This window comes from Oryzias latipes, chromosome 11, assembly GCF_053564925.1.
Source record: "Oryzias latipes strain Hd-rR chromosome 11, Olatipes_Hd-rR_3.1".
Taxonomy (NCBI): Eukaryota; Metazoa; Chordata; class Actinopteri; order Beloniformes; family Adrianichthyidae; genus Oryzias; species Oryzias latipes.
Genome location: NC_136247.1, coordinates 8,814,477 through 8,841,418, shown reverse-complemented (window position 1 = coordinate 8,841,418; position 26,942 = coordinate 8,814,477). Strand labels below are relative to the sequence as shown.

Genomic DNA, 26,942 nt, shown 5'->3' with positions numbered 1-26,942 from the left:
CTAAAAATAAACGGTGAGACTAAAAACAACCGCCGGCTTTCCTCTGCACTGACCTTTTCTGCGCTTCATTACACCCTGCAAATTTATGTTTGTTCTTACAAGAGCAAGCGTGTCCGTTTGTCCTTCTCTGCCCATGCAACACACACTCAACACAAAAGAGGTCTTATATCTGACCATCATCGCTGAATGGCAGATTGATCTTTAAAAAAAAGAACCTAGGAGAAAGCGGCACTCAATTCTTTACATTTGCACCGCCTGATCTCTGACACAAGTGAGACGTCTTACCTCTCATATTCCAGGTTGTCGTGGTCACAGCGGGCATCCTTGTGCTTCTCCCAGTCCTTCCCGTGTCGACAGGTCGTCAACGATACAATGTCCTTTCCATTGTGGATGTGATGGAGGGCATTTCTGGTGTCTGAGCCTATGCCTGTAAGGTATCGCTTCCCTTTGAACATCAACAGGTACTTCCTTCGCGGTGGCGTACTGTTCCTTACCAGCCAGCCTCTTTCACCACCCTTCTGCGGATGATCCTTGGAGAAGAGTGGTATGGAGACGTCAAAACCCGGCCTAAAATGTTCTGTGTTCAAGCTGGCTTTGGCCAAAATGGCCTGACCAATGTTGAAGCCCAGGTCCTCTGTGTAATTAGGCCAGGTGCCTGAGTACAAGTTGAAGATCAGGTGGTTCCGCCCTTCGTTCCACAGCGGGTAACCACGAATGCGGTCATCCACGTTGGACACAAACTGTCCCGATAATTGGTCCCGATCTAAGGTGTCGATGCCAAGCACAAACAGGCACGCTTCTCGTGGGTCCGAGGTGTAATAGCGTGACTCAGCTATCGAGGCCAGGATCTTCCTGTAGCTCTCTGACACGCGGTCGTTCTTCTCCGAGGGATAAATGTAAACCCTGAACCCTTCCCGTCCTCTGCGCCGGCAGCGAGAGAAGTCAAAGCAGGTCTCCATTCGGCAGCGACTGTCTTTGTAGATGGCTGACCATGCCTGGCGGCGCTGGCGTGGGGACTCAGCCATTCCTGTTTCCGTCTGCAGTTCATCCAAGTGGGCATAGCGAGGGAAGAATGCCCGGTCGGTCCAGTTGGGCCAGGGTCGCACCAAATCCCCCCGCTGTCGCACCAGTAAGCGCAGCAGGCGGAGCTGAACTCCTCCGCCCCAGTAGAAGAGCAGCACCCAGCAGCACGCACACAGGCCCAGCAGAACATACTTTTTACGCGCCTGCATGGGGGCTGTTATTGGTCCACCTGGTCCTTCGACTGCAGCCTCTCCTGGTCGTTGCTTCTGCAGCTTCTAACAAGGGAGAGACATTGACCGGGAGATCGAGGCCTCCTAGAGATACTCCATCCACTTCAACTTGGAGAAAGATGTAGCTCAAGCTGTTGAGTTCTGCCCTGCTGTAAACAGGCCAATTCCTCATCTGTGACCAGCCAAGGTCGCCTCCTCATCCTGCCCAACCTGGTGACCTTCTGTAAGGATTTCCTAGAAGACAAAACAGACTTTATCAAAATATGGATATAAGATTTATGAACACTGTCTGCAGTCCAAACATCCCGTAGTCTGGTTCTGATTCCAGTTCCTAAAGGTCTTTCAACTAGACTAAAACCTCCGCAATATACTATTAAATAAGGAATCAAAACAATGTTACAGAAGCTCCACTGTTTCCTTCAAACTGTGAAACCTACCAGCTGTGATGTTAGAGCTGGAGATGCAGAAAACTAAAAGCCGTTGGAATTCTACTTGAAGTAGAGCAACTTTTAACGGTTTTTCTAACCACAAACATCTCCCCCATCGCCTCATCGGCCAATGTGTATGTGTGTACATGTATGTGGGACACGCCCCCTTTGTGACGGACGCCGTTCCTCCTGCCAACTGAATCACAAAGGCAGCTTTCAGACCTCACCTGGTCGCTCCCTCACATTCCTCCTCTGCAGAGTTTCTTAGCAGTAAGCTCACATCAGCAGCAAACAAGGGGCGCGCTCAAAACCTCCAAACCTCAGAGGAAATGGACGTTTACATATAAGTCTCTCTGCCTTCTGCTAGCTCTAGTTGGACTATAAACTTTCCGTCAGTTTAAAAAGAAAAGTCTACTAGAAACAGCAACCTTAATCATCAGTAACATTTTTATTACAGAAATGTTACGTTTGAACACCAACAACGACACATGAATCTACTGCTACATGCAGACAAAAGCAGAAATGTTGGCTAACTATGTAGGACAACGGTTTCCCATTCCTACAAACCAAATAATCTCAGTTTTTGCAAACTAACAGTTTATCCATGATAAACTAAAACTTTATCATGGATAAATGATATGAAATATGAGGATGAAGAATGAGAAAAGCTGTTTTTTCCTGCATTTTTGACCTTTTCTTTTTGTGTGTAAGCTAATGATCTCGCAATCCATTTAGGATGGCTAGCAGTCAGTAAGCTAGCACATATGCCTTTTAAGTTCTTTGTATTCTTGATGATGACGTGATGAAGATGCCAACATTACGCTACTGAATAATGCATTGCAGCTCAAGACCCACCCAGCTAGTCAAATTTGAATGTTATGCTAGATTTCATTCATTAGCTGAAAAGCTAACCTTCTTTCATGAAAAGGGCATTTTTTCCAGTTCAAATGAATTAGATTTTTTGTTTTGTATTTTATGCAGATAATCTGCAGCTTTAGTTGTGCCAATAAGAATCGTTGGCATTCAATCAGTGTGTGATTGTCTGCAGTTAGAGGGCGCTAAAGGGTAGCAGTTTAGCTCAGGTGGTAGAGCAGGTTGTCCAAGGGTTGGCGCCTGGTACCTGAGCGGATCAATCCCCGCTCTCCCCAGCCAGCTGTAGCCCCCCGAGCGCGGTCAGCCCGCAGCCCACCGCCACCCCAGGGGATGGGCCAAAATGCGGAAAGGAATTTATTTATTTATTGGGATAAATAAAGTATCAATTATCATTATTATTATTATTATTAAAACGCATCAGCGCTTCTGCAGCAGCAACATTTTTTAAACACATCAGTACAACTGTGGTTCTAGGCAACCTGCAGTGCCTCCTAAAGAAGACTAAGAATAAGATGTTCAACTTTAAGAATGATTTAAAAATCCAAAAAACTATCGGCCACAGCTTTTTCTGGAACTTTATGTTCGTCTTTTGATTGTCGTTGCTTTTAGCGTATTGGGTTTTATGACTTTTGTCTATTGTTTGAACCCATGTTTATGTCTTTTATGTCAACCACCTGGTGTTTCTTTGCGTGTTGATAAAAGGTGGTCTACGAATGAGGTGATTGATTATTTTGTTGGTTGATTCACTTGTTGATTGATTAATTTGTGGGTTTATTGCTTAACTTGTTTGGTTGATTTGAAGATTTCTTTCTTGCTTAATTTCTTGGTTGATTGTTTTTTGTTTGTTGGTAGATTAATTGATTTATTGGTTTGCCGAATGCTTGTTTGCGTAGTTCATTAATTGATCGCTTTGTTGGTTGATTGTTAACGTGTTGGTTGATTGCTTAATTGATTGATTTGTGGGTTCATTTATTAATTTGTTGGTTTATTGGTTGGTTTGTAAATTTTTTGCTTGCTTATCGATTAATTTGTTGGATGATTGGTTGGTTTTTGGATTTCTTGCTTACAAAATTTGTTGGTTGATGGATTTATTTATGATTGATTTGTTGGTTGATTGCTTATTTGATTGATTGATTGGTGGAACAAAATGAAGCACTGGGTGATATTTTTTGACCGTTTTCAGTTCCACTTTCTTACAAATAGAAAATCTTGAAGGTATCGTAAGTTGTAATTGTCAGTAAAACAAAGTGGTGAAAAAAGGCTGAAAAACAGAAAAAAAATGTGAATCAAAAGATAAATAGACAATAAGTTGCTGTACGTGAGTAAAATGTGCCCCCCCCCCCCCCCCCCCCCCGTAGGATGAGTGGTCCTATAGTGATTGCATGAAAAGATGACAAAATAGCATAAAAGTTTACACATCCTGTAGCATCAAACCTATGCCTCTTCTAACAGGTGACCTGGTTTTACATGGTAACATAGTGGGATGTCATCAACTGTTGATCAAATTTCTGGTTTAAATTGGGTCTGTGGTCCACACTCGGGTCTCCATGCAGAAAGCCACACAACCTCCGGAGATGTGCGCTACATTTTGTGCGTTTGCTGATTTGGGTGGATAAGATAGGCGGGATTGATGTTTACGCTGCTCATCAATAATTAGGACTCCTTCAGTGAAGGATGGATTTCTTCGTTGCTCCTCAGCTTCATGTCTGCTACCCAGCCGCCTCCTTCATTAGGTTTCAACTCCATGCTGCCTATCTGTGGGGTTAAATGGTGGCAGGCCCAACAGCCACAGACTTTGTTATTTTTTTTTTTTTTTTTTTTTTTTTTTTTTTTTTTTTTCAACTTGTCCTGTCCAACAGCTAGGCAAACAGATGAGAGCTGAGGGCCTCTTGTGTTGGACATATTTTATTCTAACAAGAGGGGTTATTCATCTTCAGACAAACCAAAGGTATGTCTGAATAAACCCCTTTTGTAATTGAGGCCAAACTTTATTAATTTCAATCATGTTTGAAAATCTTTGGTGTTGGACCGGACGGAAAAGGAAAGAGGGGAACAAGAGAGAGGGACGTTAGAGAGAGGGGGGGGTAGGAGGGTGATAATAGGAGGGGAAGGGGGGTAAGACCATGAAGCAGCATAGAGCAGGCAGGTTTACTGGTTGTTTATCGTTACGGTACGGTTCAAATGTAGTACAAAAAGGGCGGGGCCTGTTCACACACACTCAAATATTATCAACACACCTGCTAGCCGCAGAAATGTCCACATGTCAACATGCACACAAAACAGATAGTGTTCACGAACGCATACTTATGCCTTTAAACCAACTAGTGTGAAATCTTTCATTCATTCAATCATGCAAACTATTAGTGCAAAGGTGAGCTAACACCTGTGCTCAGGTGAGTGTTTATGTTCTTCTAAAATGGATGGTGGAATGTGAAAAGAAGGAGGAGGAGCGCCCAGCCACCCCCACACCCATACCCCCGCCGCAGCAGCAGCGGCAGCCGGAATTCCCCCAGCGCCACACGGGAACAGGCAGGGAACAACCGCCCCCCGGGCGACCAAGACCGCCACCCAGGCCAGGGCCAGCAGGACCGCCGCGAGGCCCCCAGAGCCAGAGAGCAGGGAGGCGCAGAGGGAAAGAGAGCGCCGCCCCAGCCCAGCCAGGAAAGCAGCCCCCCGCCGCGCCGGAAGAGCCCAACGCAGGGCCCCACCGGAGAGGGACGCCCACAGCCCCAGACGAGCACCCCACCACCACCCAGGAGTTCCGGGCATCCCCCCGCCCCGACCCCAGGTACGAGCCAGGACCCCCCAAGGGAGACCCGCTCCGCACTCCAGGCAGCCACCCACCCGGCCCACGGTTGGTCCAGGTAGGAGCAAGGCAGGGGCCCGCCGCCCCCGCCCAGGAGGGGGGAACCCCGGGGAAAAAAGGGCGGCCCATAAGGGATGTTATAAATATGGCCCGACCAGGCTCGGCCATTTTGGAAGTTTGGCGGGGCCCAGCGCCCAGGGGCAAGGACCAGGACCCACCCCCCAGGGACACGAACACCCCCGGCTCAGGTGTAATATGAACCCCCCCACCGTGCGGAGAGAGCACCGCCGGGCCCAGGGAGCCGGCACCCAAGGGACACGGCCGCCATCGCCAAGGGGCCCACACCCCCCACCAGGGACGGGGTAGGGGACAGATGGACCCAGGTCCCACCTTCCTTGTAAAATGTGTGTGCGTGTATGGGTGTTTGAGAGGGTGTTTGTGTGCATGTGTGTGTGTTTATGTTTGAATGTATATATTGAAGGGGGAGGGGTGTGTGTACTAAGGGGGGTGCAGTTAAAATTGGCGAGTAGGGCACTAAGGGGACATCTCCTGATTACTCACAGTGATGTCCCCTCACCCTCCACACCAAGGGGCCCTAAATGTCTAAGGTGCGGTTAAAATTGGCGGGTAGGGTGCCAGGAGGACATCTGCTGCTTGCTGGCAGTGATGTCCAAGCACCCCCCCTACCAAGGACCCTACGTGTCTAAGGTGCAAATAAAACCGAAAGAGGGGGGGCCCACTCCATACGGCAACCATAGGAGGGGGGCCACTCCCAAGTAGCCCCCCCCCAAGGCGCATCGCAGGCTAAACCCCCCACCCCCTCACCCTAATATGAGGTTATATAAGGAAGGGGGTAAGTTGGGGACAGCTGGTAGACTGTCCCCCGGTGGTCAAACAGCCGTCCCCCAGCCCACCCCCAGCAAAGGGGCCAGGGCCACCCAGCCCAGGGGCCCACCCCCGGAGGCGCCGACACCCCAGGCCCGGCACCACCCACCCCACACAGAGAGAGAGGAGCCAGAAAGCGTCGCCCCCCCCCGGAGCAAGCCCAGGCCCCCACCCCCAGACGCCGGCCCTAGAAGAGCTCTGGTCAGGCCTCGACGGGACCGAGGAGGCCAACCGGCCGAGGCAACCACTGATTGCCTCAGCGGAGACCCCGACCCGCTAGCCCCCCCGACCCGTACTAATAATGGGCCCCCCCTCCCCCCCAGAACGCCCCCCCACAGGACAGGGCCGACAAGCCCCCCACCCCACCCCACCCCAGACCCCGCAGCCGAAGCGGGTGACACCCAGAGCGACCGGGGGCCCCGAGAGGGTTGTCCCGTCCCGTCCCAGAGCCAGGGAAGGGCCGATCCCAGCCCCAGGTGCAGATGGGCAGCCCATCCGGCGCCGCTGGGCCCCCCCCACCCGAGCAGGGCCCCCCGCCAACCCCCCCCAGCACAGGCAAAGGGACCACCCCCCCAAGCCAAGCCAGACCACCACCCCACCCCCCCACCACGCACCCCCACGCCCAAGCCCAGAGGACCACGCAGCGCCCCAGCCCGCCCCACCCAGGCACCGGACCCGACCCCCCGACCAACGGACCCCCCCACCGCCCCCGCCAGGCACCGGAAGCCCCGACCCCCACCCCAAACCACGGCAGAAGGGCAAGGAGCAGCGACGACCAGGCCCTCCACCCCCTAAGTCATGGAGTCAACCACAGGAGACCAGAGAGACTGAATTCTTTCAAAGTTACTTGAGCTTTGGGCTGACATTTTTTCCAAGCTGATATGATCAAACAGCAGATTTCTGTGTTGACTTATGTTTATATTTTTCTTGTTTTTCCAATTTATTAAAATAGTTTTTTTGGCAATACAAAGAGTTATGAAAATGATAGATGCTAATCCTTCTTCTATATCGATGGCACTCATGTCACCAAGCACACAAAGTGACGGTGAGGCAGTGATTGAAACCTTAAGCCAGACTGATAAATCGGCACATACCTGCTGCCAGAGAGCCCTGACAGGAGTGCAGAACCACAGTGCGTGCATGTAGCTGTCGGGTAGATTATTATCACAGTGCTCGCAAATGTCTGAGTTACTGAGACCCATCTTGAACATCCTCTGTCCAGTGTAGTAAATTCTGTGAAGAGTTTTGAGATGGATTAGCTGCAGATTTGGACTTTTTGTCAGTTTAAAGGTGTTTAGACAAAGTTCTGACCAGAAGCTTTCATCTGTGCTGATGCTCAAATCTGCATCCCATTTTTTTGTTGGAAGGGCAATATTGTTATCTAAATTACATAAAAGTTTGTATATTTTGGAGAGAGTTCTATTCATTGAAAAATTAATCAGAGTGGTAACTACATCTGGTAGCTTTAAATCGTCGTCTTTAATTTTATACTTTTTAGTAATACTTGATTTAAGTTGCTGATATTCCAAGAAGTTATTTATTCCATGTTTGTCTTGAAGTTCCTGGGGGGTTATGAATCTTCTATCAATAATTACGTGCTCTAGTTGTTTTATGCCCCCTGCTTGCCAAGCTGGGAAGTGAATCATTTTTTTGTTAATAAGGATGTCCGGGTTGTTCCAGATGGGTGTCATTTTGCACGGTTGAATTGATGATTTTGATATTTTGAGAAATTCCCACCAGGCTGTTAAGGTGGCATTTATATTAATGCTTTTGAAACAATCCTGTTTTTTAACTGTTTGGCTAATAAATGGTAGCTGTGACAGGTTGATCTTTCCACATAACACCTGTTCCAAGTCTAACCATGAGTTGGTTTCTGGATTATTTTTTAACCATTTTAAGATATATTGTAATCTATTTGCAAGAAAGTATTTGTGGAAATTAGGTAGTTCTAATCCTCCACAGCTTTTTGCAGATTTTAAAGTTTTTAGACTAATTCTTGCAGGTTTGTTGTTCCATAGAAAGCTTGATATGGATGAGTCTAATGTTTTGAACCATTTTAATGGCGGTTGTGTGGGAATCATTGAGAAGAGATAATTAACCTTGGGTAAGATTTTCATTTTAACCGTGGCTACCTTGCCCATAAGGGACAGAGGCAGGTTGGTCCAGCGTGTTAGATCGTCCTGTATGCTTTTCAGTAATGGGGTGTGGTTTAGCTGCACCAGTTCTGATAGTTTGGGGGAAAAGTAGATACCCAGATATTTGATATTTCCTGTTTTAACTGGAATTGTGAGTCTTTGTTCCATATTCCTGTTGAGTGGTAATAAAACAGACTTATTCCAATTAATGGAATAGTCTGATATGGAGGAGAATTCATTTATGATCATTGCTGTTTCATTTACAGAATGTAAATTCCTTAAAAACAGTAATATGTCATCCGCATAAAGACTAATTTTATGATGGCTGTGTTTGGTTTTTATTCCTATAATGCTCTCATTCTGTCTTATTGCTGCAGCTAAAGGCTCAATGAATATAGCAAAAAGAGAAGGAGAGAGTGGGCAGCCCTGTCTGGTTCCTCTTCCAAGAAAAAACCTGTTTGAAGTCTGTTTATTAGTTCTAACTGATGCATTGGGGTTGTGATATAATATTTTGATCCAATTGATGAATGCTTCTCCAAAACCAAACTTATGGAGGGCAGCAATAAGGAACTTCCAATTAACTCTGTCAAAGGCTTTTTCAGCATCCAGCGATAGTACCGTCATTTCCTGGTTTTTAATGGTGGCAAAGTCTATTATATTAACTAGTCTACGGACATTATCATCCGAGTGTCTGCCTTTGATGAATCCAGTCTGGTCGAAGTGAATTATGTGAGGAGTGATTTTTTCTATTCTCTGTGCTAGTGCTTTGCAGATAATTTTTACATCTGCATTGATTAAAGAAATGGGGCGATAGCTTGAAGGACTAGTGGGATCTTTGTCTGGTTTTAGAAGAAGAATTATGTTGGCTGAGTTCATGTTAGGTGGCATTGATTGGCTCTCATTAATAGATGTGACAGTTTTATAAAATGTTGGTGCCAGTTGTTCCCAGAATTCTTTATAAAACTCAGCAGGAAAGCCATCAGGCCCTGGTGCTTTACCATTGGGCATAAGTAACAGAGCTTCATGAAGTTCAGACGGCAAGAGCGGAGAATCTAAGTTTGTGATTTGATCCTCATTTAGCCTGGGTAGGTTTACATTATTAAGAAATGAGTCAATACTTTGCTCTGACGGATTGATCTGCGGTGTGTACAGGTTTTTATAAAAGTTTTCAAATTCGTTATTAATTTTGACCGGGTCATGGGTGACATTTCCTGTTTGGTCCATAATAGAGGTGATTGATGATTTTTCTCTGTTAATTTTAAGCTGATTAGCCAGAAATTTGCCAGATTTATTAGAGTTTTCAAATCTTTCAAGTCGTAGCCTTTGTATTTGAAATTGTGTTTGTTTATTAATGATGTCATTTAACTGCAGCTTTAAATTTTTCAGATCTCCCAGAATGCGTTCCTGTGCAGAAGCAGCATAAGCAGTCTCCAGGGTTTTGATTTTATTTTCTAATTCTAATAAATCTGCTTTCTCTTTGCGTTTTTTGTGCGTTGAATAAGAAATGATTTTCCCTCTCATGACTGCCTTTGCTGCTTCCCAAAGAACGCACGGTGGGATGTCTGGAGTATTGTTGAAGTCTAAGAAGGTTGCCCACTCTTTTTTAAAGAATTCAAGAAATTCCTGGTCCTTTAACAGAGACGTATTAAACCTCCAGGTTGTACCAGAGGGTGTGGATTTTTCCCTAGAAATGTTTACAGAGACTGGTGCATGATCACTGATAATAATTGGATGTATATTGGAGCTTTGAATATTTTTTAAAAGAGAGTTACTGATTAATAAATAGTCTAAACGGGAGTGTGAATAGTGAACTGGAGAAAAAAAGGTGAACCCTTTAGTGCTTGGGTGACATGAGCGCCACGCGTCGCAGAGACCCAGATCATTCATGTACTGCTTTAGAATACTTGCAGACCGCCATGTACGCTGGTTTGCTGCTGTGCTGAGTCTGTCAAGTTCAGGGTCCAAAACAAGGTTGAAGTCTCCTCCTATAATGATTGTGGAGTCAGAGTGAACTGAGAGTGAGGTGAAGAATCTGTGAAAGAAGGAAGAGTCATCAACATTAGGACCATAAATACTCACTATACAATAGTCCTTATTCTGAATGGATATATTAATGATTACAAATCTGCCTTCTGGGTCAGTAACTGTATCCTTATGAGTAAAATTAAGATTTTTATTAATTAAAACAGCAACTCCTCTTTGTTTGGAGTTGTAACTGGCAGAGTATATAACTGGAAATTGTAAGCAGCACATAAGGTGATTCAAAGAATTTGATAAATGGGTCTCCTGCAGTAGAGCTATATCTGCTTTTAGACCATCCAGGTGATTTAACACTTTCAGCCTCTTTGGCTCAGAGCCAAGTCCACGCACATTCCAGCTAACGATGTTAAGACTGTTCATAACTGCTCTGACTGAAAAGGTGTAAAGCTAAGTAGTGCTTGTGTGCCAGTCCGTGTGCGCGTGCCCGCATTTGAGAAGCGCTGTGCGCGTGAACGTTTTCTGGTTATGTGAGCTGCGTGTCGCGTGCGTCCTATGAGAGCCTGTGTGAGGTGATTGCAGTATGTCAGCGTGTGTGTGCGGGATCGCATGTGCACGCCCCTGTGTGCGCTTGTGTGAGCGCGCGCCCGTTCCGTGCATAAATAAATACTTACCGAGGATGAGTTGCTTCCAGGTGATTTACATATAATGAGGGGGGAGAGGGGGGGGGGAGAGTAAAGGAAAGAAAAAAAGAGATAGAAGGGAAAACGAAAACAACAACAAAACAACAATAGAAACATCAGTGGGACTGAAGTGACGAAGAAAAAAAAAAAAGACTGTTTTCCTGCGATCGAGGTGTGGATTATTGATGATCCGGTTTTCCATTCATTGAAGTAAGTTTAGCGGGTTTCTTCTGGGCAGCGCAGATGTTCTCAGCGCGGATCTGAAAGCCTTCAGCACAGCCAGGGGGTGATCTCCGGGTCCCGGAACAGCCGTCCGTCCACGTACAGTTTGTCAACGGCCACAATCGCTCTCGAACCAGCAGCAAGATGCTTCCTCCTCAGCGGGAACAGGATCTTCCTTCTACGGAGGATTTCTGCCGGGAACTGGTCATTAACACTGTAATGCGTGCCTCTCAGTTCCCGTCCGCGGCCCTTCACCAACTCCTTCTGTTTGAAATGTTCGAATTTAGCCACAATAGGACGCGGGCGCTGGTGGTCGGACCTTCTTCCTCCGAGGCGGTGAACCCTGTGGAAGGAGATCTTCTGCACCTCCTCCTGGGGGAGCTTCAGGTGGACCTGTAAAAAGGATCTCACGGTGGCTTCGGGGTCTTCTCCTACCTCCTCTGGAACCCCCGCGACCACTAGATTGTCCCTCATGCTCCTCGACTGAAGATCCAGGAGGGTTTCCTTGATGGATCGGTTCTCCTCGGAGAGACGGGCGGTGTCACTGCTCAGGGTCTTCACGGTCTCTCTGAGGGCCCGGTTCTCCGCTGCGAGCTCCCGCACCTGCTGCTGGCTGAATTCCAGAGACTCCCGCAGACCTTGAAATTCTCTATGGAGGATCTCCAGCAGATTGAGGCGGCCATCAAAGCTGGAGAGCTTTTTGTCAATCGAATCCAGGATATCGCTCATTCCGCTGCCTGGAGAGGACACAGCCCCGGGAGAGTCCTCAGGCCGTTCACGCTTGGCGGAGGGGGTGGTGGTGGCGGTTCTGGGCTTCACCATGTTGCAGGTATTAAAACACTCGTCAATGAAATTCTCCAGGTCCTCCAGGCTGACAGAAGCTTAATACTCTTAACAGGTTATGTTAGTTAGCAGGAAATGTTTTAATATGGCGGAAAAATGAAACAAGATCGAAAATGTTTGTTCAAATGCTTACGCGCCGCCAAGTCGACTCACCACACTCGTCTCGCTGGGTCTCGCGATACTACAGCATCACGCAAAGCCAATCTTAATTTTCAACGTGATGCACCTTTCAACGTGATGCACCACAGACTTTGTTATTAATAGAATGATGGTAGGGATCCTCAGATGAGTGTCGGTTACACTCAGATCACCAGAAAGAGGCAAAGCGCCCCGCTCTTAAGAGAAAAGCCCTGAGGTATGACTTCTGTATAATTCATCGCCCACGTTTTAAAATGTCACCTAGATTTACCTGAGCTGCTGCTGCCGCTGGCTCGGCTGCTTTGGCGCCTCTGCCTGGCACCCATAACCCTGATGAGTTTCCGCGGCAGTTGAGTCTGTGCTGTGGATGTTCCGTTGCGCAATCCCTTCCCATGAGTGCTTGCAGCAACTTTCATTGTTGCTAGAGGGTGAGCCGCCGCTGGTTTTAGACGGACGTGCCCTCACATGCAGCAGGAATGCAAGTCTTTCATTTAATCTAGTAGACTTGTCACCTTATTTACAGACTCACTCTTTATTTGGAACTCACAGGATGTCTTCATCTTGGAAATCAGTAACTAAAAACTTATATTTCCATCGTCCTCAAGGAGCAAACTCCTTTTAAAGACCCACTCCTATTAATATGGGGTTACGGGTCTTTTTAAAATGCCCCCTGTGGCAATTTTCTGATGGTGGAGGACATATATAAAAAAAATTCAGCTTAAAATTGCATTTCTGAGTATTTGTTTATTCAAATTGCGGTGAATCAGGAGCAGATAAGAAGATGCTGTTTGAAAAAGATGGTATTTATCAAGTAGAGAATGTGCTGGGCAGGCAACAAGCTTCTGGCTCCACTCTATTCTGATGCATTCACTTGCTGACAAATAGATCCATGTACGTCTTCCTTTTTCCTTGTTTCTGGCTCAGAACTTTGTAATGGGCTGTAAGCTAGCAGGAGAGCACATAAACACAGAGCTCTCAGTTATGGGTGACAGCAATGGGGGCGGGGTTCATTTCCGTTCTGCAGAAACGATGTTGTAGAAAACGATAACGATTTTTTCATTTTAGCTCAAAATGGCATCATTCAAATTAATTGATCACTGAGAAGACTTTAAAAAAAGAAGAAAAGCTTTATTACCGACACAAGTCCTATCTTCCAAACACAAAATAATTAAAAGACTTGAGGATAAAAAAAAAATTCATAAAATTATAAAAACAATAAAATAACCAAGTATCATAAACTTAAAAAAGACTAAACAGCTAGTAATAGATGAAAAGATGATCCGGTTGGGTTTAAAAAGAAGAAAATAGTTTTGTTAGGCAGTTTCTTAACCTCCCTATCTACCAGGTGGACAACTTGTGTGTTCCTCCTCTGTCTCCTCTCATTGGGATCAAATTTCTCAGCAGGTCTTCCCTGAAACATCCCAAGCTTCCATTGAAGAACACTTCTGTCTGAGATTTCATTGCAATTTCTATTTTATCTTCTTGTCTTGACCTTGGATCTCAGGTTCAACTTCTGTGTCCAATTGAGGCTCACCTGAAAACTCTTTACAAGCTTTCATGAGAACTGACTGTTTTTAGACTTTCTATTATCGCTGCTTTTTGAGATTCCATTAGAGCCTTTTTGGACCCTCCAGACTTCCATAGAATCGTTCAATAAAGGACATTTTTTACATTGGCTCCCGTTGGTGTCTCCATTTTCCACCAGACCTCCAGTGAAGAACCCCAACACTGGAGGCCCCTCAGAGGCCTCAGTCTCATGTTTTTTTTTTAATTTCTGCTTTATTTGGAGCTTATAGGTTAGAACTGCAAATGTGTGAGTTTGTCGACCTTTTCCCATGTAGACATTATTTGTCAAGGATGTAAACAAGCAAAGATTTTGAAAGTATTGGTTGATTTTCTTTCTTGGCCTTCAAATCTTTTGAAGGGTTTTGGATTCAGAAGGTTGAAGAGATAGAGGGGTTGACGGTAGAGGTCTGATCCCCTCAGAGCTCCACACGGTGCCTCTAACAGTCCACTGGTTATTCGCAGAGCGAACCTCCTCCAGGGGAGAGTGGTCACTTCTTTCCAGCTGTGTGAGTTTGCGTTTGTACTCGTCAGACGGAGCTCGCCTCCCCCCAAACGGTCAGGAAGGTTGTTTTTTTGGGACTGTTATTACAGCAAACTGTGAGATGACGCTGCAGTCGCCCGCTGAACCATAAAACTCACCTCAGGGATTTGGCTTCCTGTCACCGTGACTCATAAAAACATGGTCTGAGAGCCAGTCCCCGAGGGCTGGAATCGCTGCTCTCCAAGGACTGGACACCTCCACCAAAGAGTGTGACGGTGCCGTCCCAGGACAGATTAAAAAAACAATTGGTGTCCATCACGAGCAGTTCCCACACAAACCTTCTTGAGAAGCAGGTACGTTTGTTTCTAATCTGGCACACCTCTGACTGAATGTCAGTGAGAACAGTTGGGGTGGGCCCTGTCGTCTGTGGCGTTACAGAAACAGTCAGAAAACGTTCGTCTCATCCCACAACAACAACCAGAACCAGGTCTGCATATAAAGGCAGTGCAGACTCTAAAAAACTGGATTTAATGTCCAGAATTTGACACTTTTGCTTATCCCTTATTTTGCGTTCGGGTCAAGATTGACCTGTTTTAGTGTTCAGGTATATATATATTTTTTGTGCTGGTACAAGGCTTCATCTAATCCTCACACACAATTAATTTAAATGCAACAAAATACATTTTTACCATCGGATTAAATTCTAGAGGTCTCCTTGTGGTGTTGTGGGTCAAATATGACCCACAACACAATACTAGCTGTTGTTGTCCTTAAAGTACACAAAATTCTCTTTTTAAGTCCATTATAAGCTATTTCTGAGACAGGGAGGAAGCCACACCCACTTTATTCATTCTCCATGGCAGCTGTTTATACTGGAACAGGGCTTCATGTAATTCTAAGACACAATTATTTGAAAGAAAAATAAAAAAAAATTCACCCTTTCAGTAATTGTTAAAAGTTTAAAAAAAGGGACATTTGTGATGTCATGGGTCAATTATGACCCGGCTGTTGTATTCATGTTTTGAAGTGCACACAGTTCTTTTTGAAGCTCAGTAGGCTTTTCCTGAAACCGCTTTAGGGAGGAAACCACACCCACTGTGTTAGTTCTCCATCATAACACGACCTTCCTGGTCTGAGGGTCCCTCAAAGTCTCGACCTTCAGGTGTTTGTTTGCACGTCTGCGTTGACATAAACGCCCAATCAAATGCGATTTCCTGTGTAAAGGGGATTTGACGGGAAACTTTCAACGGGACTGAAACACGGAGAACCTACTAGAACGAATGGGAACGCTGATGTTTGATCTCACCGAAACAAGTCAAACTATTTGATCCAAAGAAAAGAAAATTGACTTTAATCATCTGGCATTTCTGTGCGGAGCATTTACCAGCACACATTTCTGCAGAAGGTTGAAGCTTCCCGGACTCTCCGAATATTTTGATTCCTACATTCATCTCCGAGGCCTTCAGTGAAGCGGCTCACGGACGCTTTCATCTCCTCCTCCCGCTGAGCTTCTGCCAGTGAACGTTTGCACCAACAGGGAAAGGGATGGTGACGGCGGTTTGTCCCTGAGCGCGTGTGTGTGTGCTCGCTCGTCTATCTTTGAAAGCATCTGTGTTTTCTCTGGCCACAGCTGCCGGCATCGGCGGCGGGGAAAATGAGGAGTTTGTGGGTCAGCAGGAATCTTGCGGTGCGGTGAGCTGCAGCTAAAATTAAAGCTGTGATTATAGCCTGCAGACGTGCAGTCAGTGTTTCCCACTCCTGGAGAGCGGCCTGATAAAAGCTGGTCTACCACGCACCTGAAGACCTGTCTGCTTACCCGGCGGTCCGGTTCTCCTCAGCTTGACCAGCAGCATCTCCAGGAGGTCAGTTGTGTGAGGCTACGTTCAAACAGACCTCAGCAACGAGCGTTCCAATGAAAAGTCTATGTACATACATGTTCCCCGTTCAAAACTATTGCGCTCAAACGTCGCTACGCAAGTTTCTACGATAGTTTTCAGGATCCACTTACAAAACACACAGCCACTGAACGCGTGCTGAAAGTTAAACAAGTTGAACTGGTAGTGACTCTGATTTGGTAGTGGCGTATGGATGCCGTCCTTTTTCATTAAGGGATGTGCCAAATGGAGGGGAAATTCATAATTGCGATTTGTGCCCAGCCGGAATTATGACACCAAGTTTTTCATGAATTGGAAATGTGTAAAAGAAAAAGCCTGAAGCACGATTTGCACCGCTTCCCCAGTAAACGGTAGAAAAAGAAAAGAAGAAGAAGCCCCTCCCTGCTTGTCCACTGTGAACACCTATGTGCGTTGAAGAACCCACTTCACATGCCTGTGTGTCAGTAACTTTACACTAAGCAGCTCAATGATAATAAACAAATTAGTTTGTTTTTTGGAAATAGATTTTACAACAATTAAAAAACTAATATAGCAAAAATAATAATTAGTAAATAAACCTTCTTGTTCTTTATGTCAGAAACATCCACAAAACACAAACTTTAAAAACTGAAAGTGATTTTTTTATTTGAGTTCTCGTGTTTGTTGATGATGTTTCATGTTCAGATTGACAGCCTTTCAAAATAAAACCCTATTTTCTTTCTGGCAGCTACTGCTATTCTGAATTTGACCGGCGCGTGAATCTGAGCGCGTGCCCTCTTACCTGTGGGAGGCGGCAGCAGCTCCTACAGGTCTGACCTCCAGCGGCGCCGCCCGCGGCTGGGATTTCGAGCCGGACTCGGTCCGGGCGGGGGTCCCCGACTCCTCCTCGCGGCGGTGACGCCTCTCCGCTCCGGACTGACAAACAGAAGGAGCGCGTGCATCCGCACTGTCTCCAAAGAAAATACTACCACCACCACCCCCCTGCACCTGACCACAGGTGATGTCCTGTCAAATCGCGGCCGCGCGGGTCCACCAGGCGGCGCGTGCCGGCCTCGAATATGCTGGGGTTCAGCTCACGTCTCCGCGCGGTTCCGCTTCCGCACCATCACGATTTCAAGGTGCGCTGCGGGGCGCGTGCACGCAGCCTGAGAGCACAGATCAGACAAAGGAGCCGCGAGCGAGCGCGAGCCTCCAGGAAGCGCCGAAACACGCGGAACACGCCGGGACCAGAACCTCGGATGTGGGAGTGCAGCTCTGGATGTGGAAGCAGGGAGGACCGAACCTCTTCCATAACAACGCCCCTCCTCCTCCTCCTCCTCCGCGCCGCTCTGCCGCTCCTCCTCTCTTTCTTCACGCCACGCGCGAAATCCGCGGAGCGTCACAGCCGGATCAGCTCCCCCCCGCTGCGATGCCCCTGATGAATGTGCGAGATAAACGTCCCATTCTCCACATCCACAGCAGCCCGGGCTCAGCACGCCCCCGCGCGGAAGCTGATTGGCCAAGAAGCTGCGTCAAGGAAGAAAAAAACTAAACACGCACACATCTGGACGCTGCGCTGATTTCAGCAGCAAGAATACGAAATCTTTTTGGCCTCAGATCCATCTCAGCCTCTGGAGCCGCTCCTCTTCTTGTCCAGCAGCAGAAGCTCCACTTCTGTTAGATCAGAATCAAAACAAACTTTATCCAACAAGCACCTTTCAGATATTTAAAAGTGCTTTACAGTAAACAAAATCTTTACCAAAAACATTAAAGCCTCCCCCCCATCAATGCCCCACGCCACAGACACACTCTCATAGCAGTGAGATAAAAAACATACAAAAAATAAATAAATAGAAATTTGGTTGAAGTGAGGCAACTATATTATATTTTGGGGATCAGGCAGCCAGCGACCACCCCACTCATAATGGCAGGGGTGTCACCACAGGCAGTGGCGGTTCTACCCTGAATTACTCCCCGGGCGAGACCCTCCCCAGGCGCCCCCCCCCCCCCCCATAGTCACAACAGAACTTTGTTTGTCTTTGTCAACTGACATGTTATATTGTCATTGAAATTAAGAAGTGGATACAAAAGATGTCAGAATTCTGAACAGCATTATAATAGTTATCAGAACACAAAAAATAAAAGACCATAAGCATGGCAAAAATACAGTTAGCTAAGAAATATTAAATCAATATTAAATAAATAATATAAAATAAATATTTTAAAAACATTTATGAATTGGAAATTTAAATTGTCATGTTCTATATCGATCTCTACTTCAGAGAAGAAAAATTAGCTCATGTTTTCCGTCTTCAATCCTTTGATTGGAAAATTTTCAGTTATGACCTGTTGAATTATGTTTTGTCCCCATAGATTTGCAGTAAATGGTAAATATTCATTTTTAAAACTACCTACAGATTTATGGAAATTCTATTGGCTAAAAATATAATCCCACATTTGTAAAACAAATAAAAAATAAACTTCATATGCAGGCTCAAAATTAACCCCTAAACCCCCAGTTAAATGTCAAAAAAACATTGGGAAAAAATTTAGGCTGCCACAAACGATTATTAAATTTAAGACCAATCTCAAATTATTTGCCCCATTAGCATCTTATGGCAGCAGCAGCATGCTGTGTAACCATCACAGCTTTTTTAACATTATGAACTAGTATACAACAGCAAAACCCAACAAAACCTTTGTGTTACAGCAGAGCAGACAGACACATGAATCATAACTAATGTTACAAGTTAAGGCAGAGCAAATTTTTAAGAATAAAATCTAAAAAAAAAAAAAAAATGACGCTATTTGCAACATTTGGGCCTACTTCAGTGTTGGTCATCGACCAAAATAAAGTTTTCATCGGCAACGTTGTTGTAGGGCAGGTAGCATTAGAATTTAGAAAAGACATGCATCAAGCTGTGAGGACTTACCCTTTTCTTTATCTCTTTTCTCCTCTTCTTCTTTTCTTTTCTTTCTAAATTGGGCACCAGATGGCTTTGACCTTTTTTTCTCCATATTTTAGATGTTTTTGGCGTTTGTTTGGCATAAATGTCCTCACGTCACGAAGAAGACATCAAGTCCGTCGACTGAACCAACTGTCACCTTAGTGACAGCATTGTTTTGTGTTGCCATTTTTTCATTTGGGCATTTAACACAAAATTAACCCAAAAAAAGAGGGATATATTTTCTATACCTTTATTAAAGTGTAGGTTATAGAATGTCACCTTATGACTGACTTATAAAAAGGTTTTATGAAGTAGATTCAAACCCCCGCCCTTGTCCCCACCTAGCCACTTAATTTGGAAGCGTCCCACAATTGAACTGATTCCCCGCAGCCCCCCCCCCCCCCTTTCTTCACACATTTCCAGCAGGAGCGCGTGCAGCTATAGCCAGGGGCGCTGATTCGCTACATGACGGCGCAGTCGCAGTTTTTACTTTTATTTTTTTCATCAAGCCCGCGACCGTCGCCTCCCCTGAAAGATGAGCCCGCCAGGTTTTGCGCATGCGCAAACGCGGTGGTGCTCCGTGCTCCCCCCGCGCCCCCTCCCTTCTTCTTCACACACATTTGTGTCTACTTCTCAAAGACAGGAGAGCGCACAGCTGCGGGGCGAGGGCGGCGGCGCGGCCAGGTTCAGGCTGTTACAAACTCACAAACTGTGACATAAGTAAACCAATAGTGGTGCATATAATATTTTACAAGGGCTGAGCCGCCGGTGCCGCCCCCCTTCAGTTTTCCGCCCCAGGCCACCGCCCGGACGGCCCGTGCCTAGAACCGCTACTGACCACAGGACCCCTCCCCATCAATCCCACTAGGTCGATCCTCTTCACAGGGAAAGCTTAGTCACTGGTGCGGACGATCCCTATGTGGAAAACACTGGCATAAAAAAAATACATGAAAGTAAAAACAAAGATCAAAGGAAACTTTAAAGCAACATGGATATCAAAGACACCATAAAGATCAAAAAGAATGTCTGCCTGCTACAGGAAGAACTTTTCTAAATAAACAACTAGTTCAGGATCATCACACTGGAGATTTTTTCTAAATTTGTGCAGCGGCGCCCCCTCATGATTAAACCACGGTGGTTCAATTTAGTACAATTTAACCTTTAACTATCGAAAATCCTAACCGCCAAAAAAGGATTTAGAAAAATCTTCAACAAACCAACTGATTTATTTAAAACAGTTTCTGTTCTTTATTTTGAGCACGTTCCACTTCTTTAAGTTTCAAACAGTACTCCCGTCAGCCAATTAAATAAATTTTAACCATTACCTGTATAAGAGAACTGAACTGAGTGAGTGTGACGTCACTCCTAGAAAACGGATTACTTCCGGCTCCAACCAAACATATTCAGGCTGCATTTTCCTGCAATACAGAAGTCGCTATTTGGAGCCAGACGGCGTTGTTAGCAGCGGTTGGTCCGAAAAAGCCAAAATCAACGTTTCTATAACAACCTCTGTGAAAGAGATTAACAATGTTCAGCTTTTATTTAAGACTTTTTTTTTAGCATTTATACAAATATTTTCCTTTTATTCAATTTTTTTTCAAATATATTTCTAGGCCTGCACAATAAATCACATATGTATTAATATAGCAGAAGACACATTAAAGAGACCGTAAACTGTGATACTCGGTAACCTTAAATTTTTACACGTAATACAATCTTGAAGTATTAACGAATCAAACAGAGCTCCTAATGTTGTTGACCAATCAGATGGAGCACTTTTATGTTACATTTCTGCCTCCTATGTAGACAACCACATGGAGAAAAAAACCTTTTCCAAGTGATTGTATCTTGAAATGCTTAATTCGTTTTTGGAAATAGAAACAGATTCATCCTAAAACTGTTCATAAACTAAACTTTTTTTTACCTGAAATTTAATCAACATAGTCTACCATAAAAGGTAGGACATTATTAGTTCCTTTGTGAATTTAAACTTCTACATTTTATATCTCTACACATCTCAAAGGCTACACATCAACAAAAAGCCTTTTAGAGCAAAGCAAGCGATGGTATTGCAATGTTACAAAAATCAGTTAACACTATTTTCAATTTTCACAATAAAAAAAAATCATTTTTGTTTCATATTTCGCTTTTCTTTTTTTCTCTCTTGTAACTTTTTATCTTTTCAGCACAACCGAAACAAACATCGTCAGGCTTAGGTAGCTCCGCCCAGTTCACTCTTTTACACCCCTGAACTCGGACTGTCAGGCACACCCTTTGCTGCTGTCACTGGTCTTTAGGAGGCGGGGCATCACGTGAACGGAAGTCTGGTTCATGAATGATGATTTCACCGGTTGTTTACTTGTCTGGTGCGGTTTTTTGAACTCCTGGGTCAACGGGATTCCGGTCAAGTATAACTTAGGACCCTCCCTCAGCTCACGTGTTGACCAAAGAGCCGGGGACAGGGCACGGTCCACTTCAGACAGGTACGCTCCCCGTCAGACAGCCATGAGGGCAACAGATGTGCTCCTCTTCTCGCTGCTGTGTCATGTGGCCGCCGGCAGGTAGGCGATCCCGGCGCGCGACCTTCACGTGCTGCTTGTCAGACTGTAAAACGAGGTTTAGAACTGTTCTGATCCCGTTTTTGACCATCAGCAGCAGTAGATCAGGGTTCGGTTCTCGGTGTTTTCTGAAAGAATCTGCAGATCGACGTCTTGATGTTTGACACGGGTAGATTTTTACGCATGGTGGAGCACGCGCTTGCGCGTGTAAAGATAACTGGACGGTCGCGTGTCTGCAGAAAGCTGGAACTGCATGAAAGTCAAAGATTCACGAGGCTCTTAGATAAGAGAGCTCTTAACTTTTGTATTTTAAGAAATTGTAACTTTTTAAATATAATTAAACTTGCAATATTAAAAAAATCTTTCAAAAATAACATATAAAGGAGTTTAACAATTACAATGTTTTTACTTTTGTTTTAGCTATTGCCCCCCCACATACCAGTAATAACAATACACTGAACTTCTGAAATAAAAACGCCGTTTTACGTTCCCACTGTAACAGAGGCCTTTGTGAAGGCGATGGACCATAGCAACCATTTGAAATTTTCCTTATTTGGATAGGACTGATGTGAGTGCCAATTTTTGTGTCTCCTCATCAAATTAAATGTTGTACTTTTTCATAGCAACATAAAGCAACTCTACTTCCTCCAACGTTGACTTGGTAACATCAGATGACATGTAAATGTTTTCCGTGTGGGAAAAACAATTCTACCTCTACAAACAGCATAGTCTGAAGTTGAAAGATTTTATCGTTCTGATAAATTGTGAAACATTGGATTTTTAAGGTTGCCATGGAAAAAATGTTGAAGTATACCAATATTTTATAAAGTACCTTTAGTATTTTTTCTCTTTTTGGAAGAATCAAAAGAGTTAATTTTCCAATGTGTTGTTAAAAAAACGGGGGAAAAAAGTGTCTAACTTGTAATGTTTCATGTTGACTTAAGGTGGCGCTCTTCCCATAAGTGGAAAATGTTTCCTCAGTAACTATTTTTTGTGTTCTAAAATATTGAACACAAGCGCTTACGTTAATAACTGTACAAACAGGATTTCATTTATACATTTTTCCAGATGGTTACCGTGGTGATGTAGGGGTGTTGTGTTCTTCCTAGGGTTGTGCCGATGGACAATACCATCGTTCATCGTGATGGGTGACTGACATCCCGATGGAGAGACACCATCGTGATGCCAGGCCCCCGCCACGCTGCGAGTCGACACCATAAGCCGCAGTTACATGTGAAAAATATCTTGATGGGATCACTGGTCGGATTAGAATCCAACCGTGTACATGGTTCCATAAAAATGTTTTCAGAATATAAAAAACGTTCACATGGCTCACACTTTCGGTCGGAATAAATCATTCGCACATGCGCAGTAGGGTTTGAAAACTGGAAGCGCATATCAGTTCCGTCGAGCGGCTATTTCTTTCTCAAACTTTATTGAATGTAACAATTCAATACAAAACAATGTTGCCGAGCGGCTATATACATTGACATGTCAGCTCGGTAACATACAAGACGATCTTCTAAACGTGCTTTTAATAATGTTACGATTATTATGAAACGCCTGTTCGCTCATCGTTTTATTTTTAATCCGTGTGGTCAGTGCTTTTTCTGTTGAAAAACGGAGCCGGAAAGAAGCCAGAATTAGCAGTATGCTAACACGGGCTAACAACATTAGCTTTGGGTGGTGCTGCAATCTGCATCTTGGCTGCATGTAAACATGTGGGAATAACATCAGCCTTTATTTAATCGGGACACGACTCGAAACACAAATCCACGTGATTGTTTGAACGATTTCTAAGGACTGAGCGGCCTTTCTGCTTTGACGCTCACACCGCCCCAAAGCTGCTGTGTGTGTGCTGACGATCCTCTGCTCAGACACACACTTAACGGCCAATTTAAGGGACATCGCCCAACCCGAGTTCTTCCACCTTTTTTTCTTCTAAAACACTTTCAAACCTTTATTGGGCGACAAATGGAAATCTTCTTCTGTGTACTCGCTGCTCACCTGCTTGTGTTTTTGCGCCCAGTAGCGCCCAGGTGAACATCAGCAGAATGCTGGGTCAGCAGGCCGAGCGGGTCATGGCGCTGGGGGAGTGGGAGGAGCGCTGGCAGCAGGACAGGATCGGCTTCCACCAGCCTACCGTGCACAGGTGAGGCCACGCCCTCTGCAGGGAGAACGGGCGAGCAATGGGTTCAGAGTGCATCCCAGCAAGGGAATAGGGGGCGGCAGGACGACCGGAGTCCAACGGTCACCAGAGTTAAAGAGGAAACTTTAACATGATTTATTCTGACACTCTACGGGTTTCTCCATTTAGAGAACTGTAGTTTTATAAAGATAAAAATGTTCTTTTGAAAAGAAGTTTGAGTTTCAAGCAGACCCCACCCCTAAATTGCTGGTGGACTTCAGAGAAGATCCCTGGCTCTTATTTAGTAAATCTGAGTCCAAACTCAGTGTTTGTTTGTTTTTTTCCACACTTATTTGTTGCATTTACTTTTGAGAAACTTAATAAAATGTGAACTTTTCTCTCTTTAGTGGATCTTCATCTTTTGAACTGAATGTTTTTAGAAATCATTTCTTTAGATTAGGTTTATTGGAACCTTTAAGCTAAGAAAACCTCTAAATGTAACTGAATCTAATGCTAGGTTCACACCAGGTTCGGAAACATACTAAACGCACCACAATTAAATGTGTGCTGGAAGTTAAACCAGCTGAACTTTGACCAATCAGGGACTTGGATTTGGTAGTGACGGATGGGTAGGGTCATTTTTATATCACAGAAGTGCCAACTAGTAGAAAATTGATTACGGAGGCGAAATGAAAAATTGCGATTTGTGCCCAAACAGAATTTTATGACATTAAGTCATTCATATATTGGAATAGAGGTGTGAAAAAAAAGCCTGGTGCAGGATTTGAGAGATTTGCACCTCTTCAACATTCCACACCAAGCCTCTTCCACCTGTGAGTACATGTGCTATTGGGTAGCAACAGACCTGTGTGAACGCCAAATGCTAAAAGCGTGTTCAAAGACCTACGTTTAACCACACATGCCTGGTGTGTACAGACATGAGCGCAAGGATTTGTATTCTTCTTACATTTACTGAAAAACTTGACAGGAAATGTGTCGCTGACTTAAAACGACTTCTCACAATTTCTCACAACCTTTTTTTTTAAATATTTTGGATATATCGTCAAAAATGATCTCAAATGTTCGAGTTCTTTCAAACACAGAGCATCATTTTCTTCACAGGATGTTGGAGAAGAACCTGGACAAAGTGCTGAACGGGCGGACTGGCGTGCGCTTCTTCTTCCCTCTCTGTGGGAAAGCCATTGACATGAAGTGGTACGATAATCTCAAAGTACCATCGCCCTCTGTTTCTGGGTCACGTGACCTAGCATCTGCCTTGGTCGTCTCAGGTTGGCAGATCAGGGTCACTCTGTGGTCGGCGTGGAGATCTCTGAGAAGGGGATTCAGCAGTTCTTTGAGGAGAACAACATGACGTTCAGTGAGGAGCCGGTACCTGAGATCCCTGGAGCCAAAGTGTTCAGGGTGGGTGAACCCAACACTCCCATTGGTCCTCCATTCTGTTACTTGCCTAAACCTTTGATTTTTTGTTTGTTTGACTGCAGAACCCAGAGAAGAACATCTCCTTGTACCAGTGCGACCTGTTCCAATTCTCCAGGTAAGATCATCCCCTGGTTGCTGCGGATCGGTACCTGAACCTCTCAGAGTGACTGTCCCTCCTCTCAGTTCCATTGCCGGTCGCTTCGGAGCAATTTGGGACCGAGGTTCTCTGGTGGCCATCAATCCAAAGGACCGCGAGAAGTAAGTCCGAAACTGCTGTGGCTCAGTCAAGATGGTCTGGATATTCACTTGTTTCCTCCTGCCTCCAGGTATGCAGCTCTCATCGTCTCATTGATGGACAATGACTGTAGGTATCTGCTGGACACGTTCCTCTATAACCCAGACCAGTATCGAGGTACGTCTATGCGTGACGTCGACTCTCAGAACCTACTAAAACCTCGACCTTGGTGAATTCTTTCTGATAAGTGTGACTGTTCTTGTAGGTCCTCCATTCTTCGTTCCTGACGAACAAGTCCGCAGCTTGTTTGGTCAGTACCATCCAGCACCACACTCGCTTTGAACAACCTTCAGAAACTAAATCCCGTTACACATCTCATCCAAGAAAACTGTCCAGACCTCCTCTGATGTTCTCCTGACACCACTGGAAATTGAAACAGTCCTTTGAACCTCAAACCTCTAAATGATCTGTGCAGCTGTAGTCACAGGAACGTCATGGTCTTGTTCTATGCTGATCTGTGACTTTCTTTCTGTTATTGGTCTAGGTTCAGTGTGGTGAAATTGTACAGTTTTTGATGATCCCTCAGTTAATTGAACATTTTTGCATCCAAACAAAAATCAAATCTGCATTTGTAGTAGATTATCCAGTAGATTCTTCTTAAAATGTTTACCTCCAGCTAACGGAATGGGCACTAGCATTATACCCTACAGGTTCAAAACCTGAACAGAAAGTCCAGTTCCTGTTGTATGACATAGATGAACTGCTTCTTGAACCTCAACTGTCCCAGAATTTCCCTCATTAGAAGATGTCATCGTTCTAAGCTATCAGGTTTTGTTTGAAGGTCCTCAGATATTTAAATGAGATTTAGCAAGACAAAATCTCTGGGTTGTTCTTTCTTGGGCTGATGATAAAACTAGAGAGATCTTCACCACGCTGAGGTTTTGGATGACCTAGGAGTGAGGTGAAGCTTTGACGCAAAGGCTGGAACTGACTGGAAGTGCTCACTGATATCAAATGATGACATACTGTGACTGGACAGATTTAAACTCCATATGGGTTCACTCACAGAGATGGGGTCCAGAATGTCAGTGTCTGATCAAAAACCTTTCAAATCAATGGTCTCTCTGAGAGGTGGTCTTTCTAAGAAGTGGTCTCTAAAAAGCAGTGTCTCTATGAAGTGTTCTTTCTGAGAAAGTTTTTTTCTTAGAAGTGGTCTTTGACCCATGGATGACCTTGTCACACATGAGCTGATCTCCTGGTCTTCTGTTTCAGGGAGCAGCTGTAATGTGGAGCTGCTGCAGTCCGTGGACGCCCTCACAGACAGACAGAGAGACTGGGGCCTGGACTCCTTCATGGAGAACATTCACCTCATCACGCTGAAGAACAGCTCTGCAACAAAGTGATGCTAGAGCTAGAGCTAAAACCTGTCCTTGAAGCTGGTTGTGGTGTTTCTCCTCATTAAAGATGCTTTTGCGTGTTTGCTCAGTTAA

General features: G+C 45.0%; 2 protein-coding genes across 13 annotated transcripts in view; one reads left to right on the top strand and one right to left on the bottom strand.

The window, feature by feature from the left end:
* The window catches only part of ext1c (exostoses (multiple) 1c), a 48,414-nt gene extending 30,780 nt beyond the window's left edge, over positions 1–17,634 (bottom strand). Inside the window, exons 1-2 of one of the 2 annotated variants that reach the window (XM_011481145.4) lie at positions 16,946–17,634; positions 286–1,487 (exon numbers count right to left, since the gene is read on the bottom strand). In XM_011481145.4, coding sequence (XP_011479447.1) covers positions 286–1,232 — 947 coding nt within the window. In that variant the 5' untranslated portion in view covers positions 1,233–1,487; positions 16,946–17,634. Of the gene's footprint in view, positions 1–285; positions 1,488–12,514; positions 12,604–16,945 lie in introns of those variants that run through there. The other variant, XM_078954715.1, reaches the window with a different exon arrangement.
* LOC101168968 (putative thiopurine S-methyltransferase) lies at positions 304–26,942 on the top strand. Of its 11 annotated transcripts, none has more exons than XM_078954724.1 (9): positions 304–434; positions 23,682–23,801; positions 24,900–24,992; positions 25,067–25,199; positions 25,277–25,332; positions 25,401–25,475; positions 25,544–25,629; positions 25,718–25,762; positions 26,725–26,942. In XM_078954724.1, exons 1-9 carry the CDS (start codon positions 424–426, stop codon positions 26,853–26,855), a joined length of 750 nt encoding a protein of 249 aa, XP_078810850.1. In that variant the 5' UTR covers positions 304–423; the 3' UTR covers positions 26,856–26,942. The 11 variants fall into 11 exon arrangements, with proteins under 11 accessions (XP_078810850.1, XP_078810849.1, XP_011479449.1 ...); XM_078954723.1 differs by having other exon boundaries at positions 307–434; positions 23,679–23,801; XM_011481147.2 differs by lacking the exon at positions 304–434 and adding an exon at positions 21,360–21,574 and having other exon boundaries at positions 23,679–23,801; positions 25,280–25,332.